This window comes from Myotis brandtii, unplaced genomic scaffold, assembly GCF_000412655.1.
Source record: "Myotis brandtii unplaced genomic scaffold, ASM41265v1 scaffold397, whole genome shotgun sequence".
Taxonomy (NCBI): Eukaryota; Metazoa; Chordata; class Mammalia; order Chiroptera; family Vespertilionidae; genus Myotis; species Myotis brandtii.
Window position 1 is genome coordinate 3,738,037 of NW_005365229.1, and position 14,858 is coordinate 3,752,894.

The following is a 14,858-nucleotide window of genomic DNA, read 5'->3' on the forward strand; positions in this document are numbered from 1 at the left end:
CGCCAGGAGGAGGAATTCCGCTGGCTGCTGCACGACGAAGTGCACGCCGTGCTGAGGCAGCTACAGGACATCCTAAAGGTAAGGTCTCGCGGGCGGCCGTGGGCCTTTGCGCGCGTCCATCCTCCGCAGCCTTCCCTAGTGCGGCTCCTCCCTGGCCGGCCGCGCCTGCCTCCCTAGCGCCTACGGGGTACGCGGAGCGCAGTGTTCTGACGGGGCTTTGTCGTCGGTGGACTTGGGAGCCTAGTCGGGGGCGCCAGCAGATAATCACCCTGTTCCACCAGCAGCTGTGTGAGTGCTGTGGGTCTGGGAGAGCCTCGGGGTCCGGACGGGGTAGGCCTTCTTTGAAGCGGTGACATTTAATCTGAGATCAAGGACCCCAACATTGTGACACTAGCTAAATAAATACTCAATCTCCCTGGGCCTCCCTGTCATTTGCAAAAAGGAAATAACAGTACCTGCCTCAAGGTTGACCTGAAGATAAGCCGGTCAACTCACAAATGTTCAGGCATTGCCTGGTATGGTCAGAATTGCGGGTTGCCATGACTACCGGGGTTCCCTGACCCTGTTCCGAGCACCCGAGCACCTTAACCAAGCTGGGAGAGTATTCCTGTTTTATATCCCCATGTTGGGCACAGGCGCCCAGGGAACGTGGAAGGAGCGGGTATTGGCTTAGGTAGAACCTGAAACTCGGGCCCTGGGGCAGGAGCCAGAGCCGTGGGAAGGTGCCCTGGGGGCTTGGGTAGGACGTTCCTGTGAGGCCAACCCATCTTGTTCCTCCCCTCGCCCACCTGGGAGTGGGACTTCTGGGCTGGCTTGGGTGAACTTTGCCCCACTCCCCTTTGCCCCCCAGGAGGCCTCTCTCCGCTTCACTCTGCCAGGCTCAGGCATGGAGGGGCCTGCCAGGCAAGAGAACTTCATTCTGGGCAGCAGTGGGTAAGCCCTGGCTTGGTGGAAACCCCTGGGATGGGCTCCTTAGGGGGGTGAGAACACCTGGGTTGGAACATCCTGTGAGAGCCACAAGGGCCCAATGGGAAGGCCTGGGGGTGGGAGGGATAGGCTGCAGGTTCTGCTCTGACCCCCATGTGTTGCAGCACAGACCAGGTGAAGGGCGTGCTGACTCTGCAAGGGGACGCGCTGAGCCAGGCGGTGAGTCCCTGGTCCCTCTCCCTTTCTGTGGAGAAGCCAGTGGGGAAGAGCATGGGGGCCTCCTGCTCATCTCAGCTCTGCCACTGGCTGGCTGTGTGACGCAAGGCAGAATCCTTGACCATCCTGGGCCTCAGTTTCTTCATCTGTAAATGACAACAACCCCCAGCATCCTCAAGAGATTAGTGAGAGGTTTCATTGAGCACAGGAGAGGGATGCTCTGCACATGGCCCAGCCCAGAGTCTGGGCCCGGTGAAACATGGGCATTGGCAGGATTAGGCTGGCCCCAGATCAAAGTGGAATCACCAGCATGAGCTCCATCTGCACCCGGCCCTGTGCCAGGTGCCAAGGTATGGGAGAAGGTCCTCGTCCTTCATGAGTGGGTATTCAGTCCATGAGCCTGTGCAGATGTTCCCCGTCTGCCCACCATCACATGCCTCCTCCCACCTGAAGCCACCTTCCCCTTTCTTGGCTTCTTTTCCCTTTCATATCTTTGTGGTTCCTCTTGGGCATGAGTTCCTGTTTTCTGACCGCATGTTCACCCCCGCAAATGGCCATGGTATTGGGAGTCCTCCCCCCTCCCCTGCCTAGGAGAGGCTGAGGCCTGAACCACCACTGTTTCCACCCTTGGCTCAAAGGCTCAGAGTGGCCAAAAGCAGAAGGACATCCCTTCTGCCCAGCTTACCCCACTCTCACCCATCAGGATGTGAACCTGAAGATGCCCCGGAACAACCAGCTGCTGCATTTTGCCTTCCGGGAGGACAAGCAGTGGAAGCTGCAGCAGGTAACCAGGCCCTCCCCCAGCCAGGGCTCAGGCCACAGGACAGGCAGGGGCAGGCCTGCACAGTGGTGCTAAGGCCTCCAGGGGCAGGACACTGGGGATTTTCTGCCACAGCAAGCCTGATAGGGTGTTTCCTAGCAGGGAAGCTGGGGTGGGAGGAGCCTGGGCTCCAGAACCTAGCCTTGTGGGAGGTGGAGAACCTGTCCGTATGTCCCCAGGCCTCAGCCAGAGCCACAGGGCTCCCCCTTGAACAAGTCATTCCCTGCCCAAAGTTTCCAGGGGATTCCCATGGCTCTCTTCTTTTTTAAAAATTTTTTTATTGATTTCCGAGAGGAAGAGAGATGGGGAGAGAGACAGAAACATCAATGATGAGAGAGAATCATTGATAGGCTGCCTCCTGCACGCCCCCTACTGGGGATCAAGCCCACAGCCCTGGCTTGTGCCCCAACCAGAAATCGAACCATGACCTCCTGGTTCATAGAAGCTCAACCATTGAGCCACCTGAGTCAGGCTCTCTTTTTTCTTTTTTCCTCTATTATGAATGTCCCTCCCCTAGGGCTTCACCACATTATTGTCTGTGTCCATGGACTATGCATATATATTCTTTGGTTGCTCCATAGCTCCATGGACAACGTCCATGTTCCCTATCCACACCTATGTGACTGGGCCTCAACTTCTGCTCCCCCACACAACTGGCCACCAGCAGTCTCCATCTTTGGGCCTTTGCTCTTGCTTGTCCCTCTACCTGGAGTCTCTCCACAAGCTTTTATCACAAGAGTGATGTGTGTCAGCTCAAGAATCACCTCCCTGGGGCCTCCTCAGATCCCCATCTAAAGAGGCTCCCCTAACTCCCTCCATCACCCTGTTTATTTCCTTGTGTGAGTCACGCAGTCTGCTTCTTGTGCCTTTACTCTGTTACCATCTGTCCTCCTTTAGAAAGTGAGCTACATGAGGCCAGGGACCAAGCCTGCCTCAGTCTGTGCCATGTGCATGCACCCAGCCAGGGCAGGAAGCCAACAGCTGTGGGGGAGGAGTCAGGCAAGCAGCACCCACCTACCCCTCCAAGGATGACAGCCCCTCGGAGTGGGGGCTCATTGGCTGGGGCCAGCCCACTAACCACACCGTGGGCACTGTTTTCAGATCCAGGATGCCAGGAACCACGTAAGCCAAGCCATTTACCTCCTCAACAACCGGGATGAGAGCTACCAGTTCAGGACAGGAGCAGAGGTCCTTAAGGTGAGTTGCCTGCAGGGACAGGGGAGCCAGGTTTCCCACACCCACCCTGACCCCTGACCAGGTTCCTGGAGAACTCTGCCCCCATGTCCTCAAGTATAGCTGACAGCTAACCCTTCACCTCTCAGTGTACACATGTCCATCCAGTCATAGTCAAATAGCTCATAGCCCAAGCTTCAGAATCGGACCTGGGTTCTGCTCCTAGGGCCTCCACTATTAGCTGTACAACTTCAAGTCACTTAATTAGCCACTCTGTGCCTCCATATCCTCCCCTGCAAAAGGGGGATAAGATATAGTGACTACCAATTGTTATAATGGAGGTAAAGTGGCCCCTAGTAAGTGCTCAGTAAATAGTAGCTGCTAGTAGTAGTACCAGCAATAAGAAAAAACCCTGGCAATGAACAAAGTCAATTCACAAAGCATGGAGGGGAGAACTGAGTCTGGATGCCCTGGACCAGTCCCCAGGTGGTTCACCTTCCCTCTCTGGACCTCTGATTCTTCATATGAAACTTGGAACTAGATGGACTAAGGTCCCTCCCAGAACTGTGACTGCCCCGGGGAGGGGGGATATAAGCTGCAGCCCCATGCCTCCTCCCAGTAGTTTTGCCTTTCCTGGGAGCCAGGTCAGCCTAGCATCTACAGCAACAGCTGGAAACAGTGGAAGCTGGGGCTGTGAGGAGTCCAAGTAAGGGCACTGCTCTGTGGTAAAGGAAAGGAATTAGTTCTAGATGGTTCCACAGTTCACAAGCTATGTGACTTTATCTCTTCAGAGCCTCTGTTTCTTCACCTGTGAAATGGGGGTTGATGTCTGACTTAAGGCATCAACTCAACTGCCCCATTGCTTCTTCCAGGAAGCCCTCCCTTGCCCCTTGCACCCTAGCCAGATTTGGGCCCCTTGTAAGCTCCTTCATTGCCTGTACCCCCATCCACCAAGCCCTCATGCCCCTGAGACTAACTCCTGGCATCTCATTCCCCATTGGACCAGTCCACAGGATCCCATTCAGTAGAACCTCCTGGATGGGTGGTACATAGTACAGGCATCCTACCCTCCTCCCCCTACGCCCCCCAGGCCCCAATTACCTGCATTTTTAACAAGCCCCCACTTTAGGGGGGTTTGGGCCCTGAAACCAGGACCACCAGGGCAGGAGCTGGAGCCACCATAACTTTGTCGTTCCCTGATGCTGGGGTGGGGGGGATGGGATTAGCCCTTACAGCAGCTGTGACTAACCCCTTCCCTCCAGCTGATGGATGCCGTGATGCTGCAACTGACCAGAGCTCGCAACCGGCTGACCACCCCGGCCACCCTCACTCTGCCTGAGATTGCCGCCAGTGGCCTCACGGTCAGTGCCTCGGGCCAGGACAGCGGGTTCCTGGAAAGGGACACAGGGGTGCCAAGGGGTCAGAAGCTCCAAACTGTCATCAGTAGGAGTTCTATGTCTATGTCTCTGCAGTTTTCTGAGATAGGGTCCTCAGCTTCCCTCCTGTGTCCCCCCAAATACATCACCCTGTTGAATCAGTGGTTCCCAAACCAGCAGAGCAGGAAGTTACCCAAGGCACCTGGGAAGAGGCTAGATGCCCCAGTCCATATGATGAAGGCTGAGATTCCCCCAGGTGGTTCTTGGGGGGGCTTCTCCCTGCCCTGCCTTTATCTCACTTGCCTGCCTTCCCCCCACCCCCACCCCATCCTCCAGCGTATGTTCACCCCTGCCCTGCCCTCCGACTTGCTGGTCAACGTCTACATCAACCTCAACAAGCTCTGTCTCACTGTGTACCAGCTGCACACCCTGCAGCCAAATTCCACCAAGGTAAGCAGAACCCTACCAACCCCCAACCCCCGACCTCTGCCCCCACTGACCCATGCCCTGCAACCCCAAAGGCCTGAGACTGGGTCTGATGCTCTTCTGCCTAGAACTTCCGCCCAGCTGGAGGCTCCGTGCTCCACAGCCCTGGAGCCATGTTGTAAGTACACTGTTGGGAGGGGTGCCCTGGAGGGCCCTCTACACCTCAGGGGCTGCGGGACTCAGGGACCCGACCCTCTGCCCACAGTGAGTGGGGCTCCCAGCGTCTGGAGGTGAGCCATGTGCACAAAGTGGAGTCGGTGATCCCGTGGCTAAATGATGCCCTGGTCTTCTTTACCGTCTCCCTGCAGCTCTGCCAGCAGCTCAAGGATAAGGTGGGAGCACAGGGGTGGTGGGGTCTGGGCTGAGCCACAGTCTCAAACAGATGAGGCCAGCCAGGCAATAGCCCCTTCATTTTGGGGGTATTCCAGGGGCTCGTCTCAGGGCCAAAGCACCCCCAAATCTTAAGGTCTTTTGTACCCGCCGCACACACCAGGCTGATGGGCCATTGTGCTGCTGGGCAACAGTACCCTCTCCCTGACACATTGCCCTTGGATAACCTTGAAATCTCACCTGAGTTACAGGGTGCAACAGGGGCCAGGCCCCCCAGCACCACCACTCACCATGCCCCCCCACCTTCCTCCCTCCCTAGATCTCGGTGTTCTCCAGCTACTGGAGCTACAGGCCTTTCTAAGCAGAGCACCCAAGAGCCTGTCCCCCTGAGGAGTGGCCCCTACCCAGGGTGTCCCCGCCCCTACCACACACACCCTGGAGTGTGGCCCAAGCCAAGCGCTACAGGCGATTTACTTCCCTCCTTGCCTGTCCTGCCCGTCACATTTGCACAGATGGGAGTGAACACTGGAACTTCTGGAATGAAGGGAAGCTGACTTGCTTTTTGTTTTGGGTGGGGGTGGGTCAGGAAGGTGGGGTCAGGAGTTGGCCCACATTCCAAGCCCTGCCCTTTGGACTCAAGGTGGAGCCCAGCCCAGGGCTCTCCTTCCCCCCTGCTGAGCTGCCCCCAGGTGAGGGGCAGCTGCACTCCTCCCGCTGGAAGGTGAGGAGTGGGTGGTGACCCTAAGCTGTGAGTTGGGAGAGAAGGAAAAGGAAAGGGCAGACAGAAGCCACCTACCATGAGCTGGGGTCCCTTGACTGTTGACTCAGCAATCCTACCAGGGCCTCCAAGAAATAAAGATCATCCAACTTTGCCTGGACCCCTCTGTCTGGATATCCGTCTGTCTGTCTGTCTGTCTGAGTAGGGACCAAGCTGGGGGTCCCTGGCTATAGGAGCCAAGTGGAGCACCCAGTGACTGAGCCCCTAGCCTACTCATGCCTCCTTTGAGAGGGTCCTCTGGCTGCTGAGGGGCTGAGTGGAATGGTGACAAGGGGTCTGCCTGGGGGTTTGGGCCCCGAGTTTGAGCCCAGCTCCCCCTCCATGGATAGTTGCTGGATGACCCCCAGCAAGTTACTTAAGGTTTCCTGGTGTCAGTCATGCCGCTGAAGTCTGAGGGACCAAGTGGGCACCTAGAGGGAGCAGTGAGTACTTGCATTGCCCACCCTTGGTGGGAGGTTGGAACACACTTCAGACTCAGGCTCTGGACAGACAAGGCCTTGTTACTGTTGCCCAGCATGGCATGTGAGCAGAGGGGCTGGGGGACTCGCCTCATTTTGGTTCCAGAGCCAAGTTACTCAGTCTCATGGAGTTCTCCTGTCAGAGAGGAGCAGAGGGACCCCAGTGGGGTTCAGGCCTCAGTTCCCTGCTAACCCCCCATCTTGAGGAGCCCCAGCAGCCTCTCCTCCATCCCAGTGCAATTCCTGGCCTTCCAGGGCCAGTGGGACTCACCTGCTTGTCACTCATTGTCTGGGATCTGGAGGGGTGGTGGGGGCAGCAGCGGAGGCAGCAGGGGCAGCAGCGGAGGCAGCGGAGGCAGCAGGGGCAGCAGCGGAGGAAGCAGTGGCAGCAGCAGCGGAAGCAGCGGCAGCAGCAGCGGCAGGGGCTGCAGCAGCAGTTGAGGCAGATAAGCAGCAGCAGGAGCAATATAGTGCCTGGGGGTGGGACAGGTGTCCAGACATGGCCCTCCACCTGGGGCCTGGCATGAGAGGCTGATGGGCCAGAGGCAGAGACCATACCCAGGACAATGAGGAAGATAATGAAGTAAGCGGTGTCTGACTTGGACTCGAACAGTTGGTTGCTCTTCAGTCTCCCCAGCACTTCCTTTGCTGTGGTCTCCAGATCCTTCAGGTTGGCCATCCCAGCTAGAGGGTCCTGGATGCCACCTGCCCCAACCCCCCAGAGGGAAACCTTTAGAGCTCTGGGTTCCTCTGGGGCCAGGCCACATACAGGCCTCCCACCGTCCAGCCCCTGCCCCTTTCACACTGTCCCTCTAGCCCCCAGTTCCTGCCCCAACTTCACTTCCACTCCTCTCCTTGCCCTTACCTTGGTCCTGAACCTGACCTGGCCAGCCCCTTCTCTTCCCACTTCCCCCAGCAGCCCCACATCAAGACCTGACCTGCCTCCAAGCTCTCGAAGCCTTAACTCCTGGGAACATAGACTTCCTGCTTCCGGATCCATACCACCTGAGGCCTTAGCAACCAGGCCCTCTCTCCCCAGGGCCAGCCCGGGGCTGCCAGAACTCAGAAGGTGGGGCCTGTGTCCCAGCAGTGTGCTTCCTGCTTCCCAACAGCAGCTGGTACTGCTGGTCTCAGGAAGAGGTCACAGGCCTGTCAGTCTCTTCACCCCAGGGCTTTTTCACTTTTTCTCAGTAGACCATACAAGCAGCCTGGGACAGTGGGCACTCAGCTGCTGCTGACCATGAATAAAGGAAAGACAAAGAAAAAGAAGAGAGGGAGGGAGGGAGGGAGAAAGGAAGATTGAAAAGGAGAAAGGAGCCCTGGCTGGGTGGATCAGTTGGTTGAAGCATCGTCCCATATACCAAAAGGTGGTGGATTGGCCCTGGTCGGTGTTGCTCAGTGGTTGGAGCATCAGCCCTTGCACCAAAGCATTGCGGGTTCACTCCTGGTCAGAACGTATAGAGGTGAACTGATGTTTCTCTCTCCCTCCCTCTCTTAAAAAAAAAAATCAACAAGAATATATCCTCAGGTCAAGATTAAATTTTAAAAATTTTTAAGAAAGGAGGGAAAGGGAGAGAGGAAGAAGTATCTTTTCCACCACCCTTCTTGGTCTGCTGGGATGTGCCTGGCACCATATTAGAAGTCTTAGATCCTTATTTTCTCTGTTCTATTCCTCACAATAACCCTATGGTTATCTCTCAAAAGAGCTCTTTGCCCAGAAGTTGGGGCTTGGGGCCCCTAACCCTGCCATCCCTGACCATGTCAGTGAGGCAGCTCTCACTCCTGCCTTCTTGCAGAGCACAGACATTTCCAGGCCCACTAGGCGCCAGACACTACTCAGCACGTGAGGTTGGCTATAAAACAGGTAGACACGGTGTTTTGTTCTTATAGTGCTTATGATCTAGTAGGGAAGAACATATCAGCTAATGTTAGGCTATATGTACATTACCTAATTTATCCCTCATGGCAATCGTACAGTGGGTATTACTGCTAATCCCCACTGTATTATTACAGTCGTACAGTGGGTATTATTACAGATATGAAAACAGGCCTTGAGAAGCTCAGCAACCAGCTCTCAAGTCACACATCTCAGGGATTCATTTCCTGTTGTTGTAACATACTACCACAAACATAGTGGTTTAAAACAACACAAATTCATTACCTCGCAGCTCTGGAGGTTGATGTCTAAATGGGTTGGCAGGGCTGTATTCCTTCTGGGGGCTGTAAGGGAGAAACCATTCCTTGCCTTTCCAGTTTCTATAGGTCATATTCTTTGGTTCATGCCCCAGAACATCACTTTAATTTCTGCTTCCATCTTCACACCCACATCTTCTCTGCCTGCCTTCCTGCTTTTCTCTTATAAGGAACTCTGTGATGACATTGGCCCCCAGGGTAATCTCCCCAGCAAAATTCTTAATCACATCTGCAAAGAACCCTTTTGCCACTTAAGGTGACATATTCGCAGGTTCCAGGGATTAGGATGGAAATATCTTTAGGGGCTATGATTCTAAGCCAACCACAACCAGTGAGCAGAGAAGCCAGAATTGGGACTCAGGCATTCAGATCCCAGAGCCCTTGGCCATCATGTTATGGGGTTTTCTTTGCCGGGATCCCCGTCTTACACCTTCCATCCTAGTCTGAAATCTCAGATTCCTGTTGCAAAGGGAGGGAGGATATTTTTAAACCGACTAGAATGTTCTCTTGTAAAAATACGGAGAGAGTAGGGTGCAGCCACTATGGAAAACAGTCTGGCAGTTCCTCAAAAAGTTACATACAGTGTTATCATATGACCTAACAATTCCACTCCTAGAGAATTGGAGGCAAGTGCTCAAAGGCTTGTACACAACTGTTCACAGCAGCACTACCCACAATAGTCAAACGGTGGAAACAACCCAGTGTCCATCAAGTGATGAATAGATAAAACATTGTCTATCCATACAATGGAATATTATTCATAAAAGGGAATGAAGCACCAACTTGCTACAACATGAGTGAACCTCAAAAACATGATGCCAAGTAAAAGAGGCCAGTCACAAAAGGCCACATATTGTATGATCCCATGTATATGAAATGTCCAGAACAGGCAAATCCATAGAGACAGAAAGTAGTGGTTGCCAGGAAAGGCGGATGGGCGACTGAGTGCTTAGTGGTTATAGGGTTTCCTTTTGGGGTCATGAACATGTCTTGGAACTAGGTAGAGTGTGGTTTTGCAACCTTGTGAATGTACTACTAGTGAATGCTACTGATCTATTCACTTTAAAATGGCTGATGATTAATTTCATGTTATGTGAACTTTATCTCAGTTGGAAAAAAGTGGGGAGAGGGGCCAATAACTCAGCCCCTCCCCCCCTTGGCCTGGCTGGGTGATAAAAAGGCCCACGGTCCTCTTCCCTCCCCACTGGCCCTCAGTCTTACAGTCCAGACCCCTGGGTGCCTCGTTTCTTGTTTGTGATTATGAAAGTAAAACCACCTCATTAAAATCTGGGAAACTCCAAGGTGTTAAAAGACAAAACCAACCAAAGAGGCCCCAGACCCAAACAGCAATGATGGGTAGAGGAGGGTTCAGGCAAGTCAGACCCCAGATTCGGATCCTGGTCCCAGCTTTTAACACCCACCAGTGTGTGTGTGACCTGAAACACGGTCCCTGACCCCTCTCTGCCTCAGTTTCCTCATCTGTGTGTGAGAACAATGTCCCCTCTCTTCAGGTTGTTGTGAGGATTGACTGACATACTCGGCACAGAAGTGTCTCCAGCACAGTGATGTACACTAGAAACGCACTGAGTGGCCATGTGTAGCTGGTCAAGCGGAATGAAGTTAACTAGAAGAGGACGTTCTGCCAAGAAAAGGCGGGGGCCTGCAAGTGGGCCACGTCAGAACAAAGTCTTGCAAGCAAGACTTATTATTCAGAGGCAGAACTTTCCTTGAGGTGATACATAGGCCATGAGGGCATGGAAAAGTTCAAGGGAGGGTGCACTGCTGCAGGTGGAAAGGGTCTTTGTATAACATAGGAAATTAATAGTTTAATGTATAACTTAGCTCAGATGATCTCATAAGCATGCCTGTTAATCATTGTCACTTGCTGTACTCCATTGTTATTTGCTGTACTCCCCAAATAAAAGCCATGAGAGCTTTGGGGGCTTTGCTACTTGCCTGACTAGCAATAGCCCTCTGCTTCTCTAAACTCAATCCTGCACGCCGAGCTCATCTCAGCGTCACCGTTCACAAAGAACATCAACACCATGTGTTGCTCTCACTCATTTTGTGGCTGGGATTCCCTCTAGTTCTTAGTTCTTGGTGTACATTTGGGTTCACCTGCCATCCTCACACTGCTCAGACCGCTTTAGCCTCCCCTCCACTTCTCCCAGTCACCATAGCCAAGAGTGTCTTGCAAATGACTGCCGCTTTCTGACCCTCCAGGTCACAATCGCTGAGACTTTCTTCCCAACATTTTTCAGAATCCCATATCACTCACATGTGATGGTTTTCCTGGAGAAAAGTGATGGTCTTCCTGCAGAGAGGCTATTTCCGTAGGGGACATTCCCAGAAGCAGAATGTGCTCCGGCTCAAGGTCACACCACGGGTCACTGGCACTCCTTGGTCATCTGCACCTAAAGTTCTCATTGGCTTTGATGAGGCCAGCCTTGCTGAATCCCTCAAGAGCCGTGGAGTTGTAACTTGAGAGATTTTTCTGCTGGGAACGGAACCACGTTCAGAGCAGACTCTTGTCCCAGTCCTGCCCTGGGCCCTGCCCAGCCCCACTTCCAGCCTCCAAGCCTTGACAATGAAGGTTAAGCCTCTTGTCAGATGTGTAGACAGTGGGGGAGTAGAAGAGTGTGGGCAGAGAGGGACAGAAGGCTGGTTGGAGCACGGGACAGGTAGTAAGTGTATTGGGCAGAGCTGAGTGGATGGACAGAACAACCCTAATAGTTTCCTGACACACAGTCACGCCCTCCCCTTTCTGCTTTCACAGCTGAAGAGTAGCTGCAACAGAGATCTTATGATCTGCAAAACCTGAAATCTGTATACTGTCTGAGAACTATTTATCAACATCTGAGACTGAGGATTGCTTAGGGCTTGTAAACTCAGGTGCCAGAAAATAGGTGAGGAAAAAGTGAGATGGATTTGGTATAAGAAACATCAGGGAGCCCGGCTGGTGTGGCTCAGTAGTTGAACGTCGACCTATGAACCAGGAGATCAAGGTTCGATTCCCGGTCAGGGCACATGCCCAGGTTGCAAGCTCAATTCCCAGTAGGGGACGTGCAAGAGACAGCCAATCAAGGATTCTCTCTCATCATTGATGTTTCTATCCCTCTCCCTTCCTCTCTGAAATCAATAAATTTTTTTTTAAAGAAACATTAGGGAAGGCTGAGGACTGTAGCAAATTGAAGAGCATATTGCCCAGCTAGAGGGCAGCTTGAATCAGCTATGGGCTGGGCCCAGAGTTGCCAGGGCTTACAATCTCTAAAATAACATTGGAAATCTAGATCTTTGTGTGAATAAGAAAAGAGACCAGAGAAGATGAGCCCGTGGCCTCAGATTTCATCTCTGCCATTTCCTCGTTGTGTGACCTTGAACAATCCCCTTGACTCATGTATAAATGGGGTTATTTATAAACAGTATAGTAACAGCACATGTTTCATGGGCTATGATGATTATTAAATAAGTTATCCTTCTATGGCCCCTAGAACAATGCCAGGTGATTAAGTATTTGCTAAATTGATGCTTTGAGTTTTCAATGCTGCCCATTTAAAACACTGTGATACCAGTAATGGAGAGATCAAAGAAAGTACATGGATGTTCTGCTTTAGGTCATAAGTTTGCATCCCCTGGCAGAGTGGCTAAGGGAGATGAACTTGGAAGCCAGAGAGACTGGCTGAATGAAGCCCAGATCTGCCACACATACCATCTAGGTGACCTTGGGCAAGGGACCTGCCCTGGGCACCTGGGTTCCTGTCTATAGTCCTAGGCCAGCGGTTCTCAACCTGTGGGTCACGACCCCTTTGGCGGTCGAACGACCCTTTCACAGGGGTCGCCTAAGACCATCCTGCATATCAGATATTTACATTACGATTCATAACAGTAGCAACATTACAGTTATGAAGTAGCAACGAAAATAATTTTATGGTTGGGTCACAACATGAGGAACTGTATTTAAAGGGCCAGAGGTTGAGAACCACTGTCCTAGGACAAGGTCGTTGTGAGGATTGCAGGGTAGTGTCTCGAACGGGCCTGGAGGAACAGCTTACCTGTCCCTGCCCTCGGCTCCCTGCTGCAGAGGAGCCCCCAGGTGGTGTCACAGGGAGCAGTGGGGCTTTGATTCTTCAGTTAACTGTCACCCTCTCCCCTCCCCCTCACCACAAACACCAGGATCTGCCAGGACAGGGCAGCCCCTAAAGCTCCCACAGGAGCCCAGGGCCTCAGGTGCCACACGAGGCTGCTTCTCTCTCTGTCTCTGACAGCTGAGAACCACTGTCCTAGGCCAAGGTCGTTGTGAGGATTGCAGGGTAGTGTCTCAAACGGGCCTGGAGGAGCAGCTTACCTGTCCCTGCCCTCGGCTCCCTGCTGCAGAGGAGCCCCCAGGTGGTGTCACAGGGAGCAGTGGGGCTTTGATTCTTCAGTTAACTGTCACCCTTTCCCCTCCCCCTCACCACAAGCACCAGGATCTGCCAGGACAGGGCAGCCCCTAAAGCTCCCACAGGAGCCCAGGGCCTCAGGTGCCACACGAGGCTGCTTCTCTCTCTGTCTCCGACAGGTCGGCCGCTGGGCTTTGCTGGGGTAGTGTCTGAGCAGAGAGTCTGCCTGGGCATGGCTGGGTCTGGAGTGGGAGCTGGGGTACAGGAGGAACAAATCCCTGGGAAGGTGCATATCCGATGGGAGTTCAGTCTCCCTCCAGAGGCAGCTCCCCTGGGCACCGCTCACCAAACCCCTTGGGCCATGGGCGCCTGGAGGATAGACGGACCAGGGGCATAATGTGTGGGAGTATCTGGAAGCAGAACTAAGGAGTCAGGGTTCAAAATGAGAACTCAGATGTTCCTCCTTGGAGCCCCAGCAACCTCTTCTCCCCACCTCACCCAGATACCAGGCATCGTTGTGCCCTTGGCACGATGGACCCCCTAAGGCGATCCCTCTCCCCCTGCTCATCAAGGCCCACCTCCTGCGAGATGCTTGGTTATGTGGGCATCGAGGCCGTGCTGGACCAACTGAAGATCAAGGCCATGAAGATGGGTTTTGAGTTCAACATCATGGTGGTGGGTGAGTGAGGCGGGGCTCACAGGAGGACCAATGGGCAGGGCATGTCGCCTCACCTCTTGGGGCCTTGTAGTTGAAAATCTGGGAAACACTGAGTTAAAAGACAAAAATCACCCATAAAGCCCCAACCAAACCCAAACAGAGCAGTAAAATCTAGGCCGAGGCAGGAAGTGGTGAACACCCCACTCAGATCCTGGTCCCAGCCCTAAGCCCACCAACCAGCAGGGAGGGATCTTGTGCACAGCCTCTGACCTCTCTCTCTCCGCCTCAGTTTCCTCATCTGGCTTAACACAGTGCCTGGCGTTTAGTAAGTTCTCCCCGGGCCAGTTTATCTGGAATTACTTCTTTTTTTTAAATTTATCTTTATTTTTGAAAGTATTACAGATGGCCCCTCTCCCCTTCCCCCCCTCCATTGACTCCCTCTACCCTGCACCTGCCCTGGAATTGCTTTCTTATATATTCACAATTGATTTTGTAGGTCAATACTATACTTTTTAATTTTTTTAAATTTATTGATTGATTTTAGAGAGAAAGGAAGGTAGGGAGAGAAAGAACATTGATTAGTTGTTCCACTTATTTATGCATTCATGGGTTGATTCTTATATGTACCCGAACCCGGGAATGGAACCCAAAACCTTGGTGTATCAGGATGACACTCTAACCAACTGACTACCCCGCCAGAAAACTACTATACTTTTAACAAAACAAACTAGATACAACAGGACACAAGATATTGGAGTGTGTATCTCCAATTAAGGACACTATTCTAAGGCAGCACTGTATAATAGAAATGTAACATGAGCCATATATATAATTTTTTTTCACATATGTAATTTTTAAATTTCCTAGTAGCCACTTTTTAAAAAGTAAAACAAGGTAAAATTTTGTGGTTGTTAATCTTCACCCGAGGATATTTTTCCACTGATTCTTAGAGAAGGTGGAAGGGAGGGGAGAGGGAGGGGCAGAGAGACAGAAACATCGATGAGAGAGAGACACATTGATTGGTTGCCTCCCTCACGCACTCAGACCAGGCGGAGGGGATTGAG

General features: G+C 52.8%; 3 protein-coding genes across 7 annotated transcripts in view; 2 read left to right on the plus strand and 1 right to left on the minus strand.

The window, feature by feature from the left end:
• ROGDI (rogdi homolog) overlaps nt 1–5,789 on the plus strand; it is a 7,340-nt gene extending 1,551 nt beyond the window's left edge. Inside the window, exons 3-12 of the mRNA XM_005873006.2 lie at nt 7–78; nt 851–933; nt 1,092–1,146; nt 1,847–1,927; nt 3,065–3,160; nt 4,399–4,497; nt 4,849–4,962; nt 5,067–5,116; nt 5,204–5,330; nt 5,648–5,789. Of these exons, the coding sequence (XP_005873068.1) occupies nt 7–78; nt 851–933; nt 1,092–1,146; nt 1,847–1,927; nt 3,065–3,160; nt 4,399–4,497; nt 4,849–4,962; nt 5,067–5,116; nt 5,204–5,330; nt 5,648–5,689 (819 nt within the window). The 3' untranslated portion in view covers nt 5,690–5,789. The remainder of the gene's footprint in view (nt 1–6; nt 79–850; nt 934–1,091; nt 1,147–1,846; nt 1,928–3,064; nt 3,161–4,398; nt 4,498–4,848; nt 4,963–5,066; nt 5,117–5,203; nt 5,331–5,647) is intronic.
• Nucleotides 5,790–6,461: 672 nt separating this feature from the next.
• On the minus strand, nt 6,462–7,257 carry SMIM22 (small integral membrane protein 22). Its single transcript, XM_014545085.1, has 3 exons — nt 7,123–7,257; nt 6,985–7,038; nt 6,462–6,496 (listed from the first exon to the last, which is right to left on the minus strand). The coding sequence occupies exons 1-3, from the start codon at nt 7,241–7,243 to the stop codon at nt 6,462–6,464; spliced, it is 210 nt and encodes a 69-aa protein (XP_014400571.1). The 5' UTR covers nt 7,244–7,257.
• Nucleotides 7,258–10,612: 3,355 nt separating this feature from the next.
• Nucleotides 10,613–14,858, plus strand: part of SEPT12 (septin 12) — an 18,073-nt gene continuing 13,827 nt past the window's right edge. Inside the window, exon 1 of one of the 5 annotated variants that reach the window (XM_014545104.1) lies at nt 10,613–11,663. Coding sequence is in view for 3 of the 5 variants with exons in the window: in XM_005872933.2 (XP_005872995.1) it covers nt 13,668–13,815 (148 nt within the window). In the remaining 2 variants the exon portion in view is untranslated. Of the gene's footprint in view, nt 11,664–13,226; nt 13,816–14,858 lie in introns of those variants that run through there. The other 4 variants (XM_005872933.2, XM_005872931.2, XM_005872934.2 and 1 more) reach the window with 4 other exon arrangements.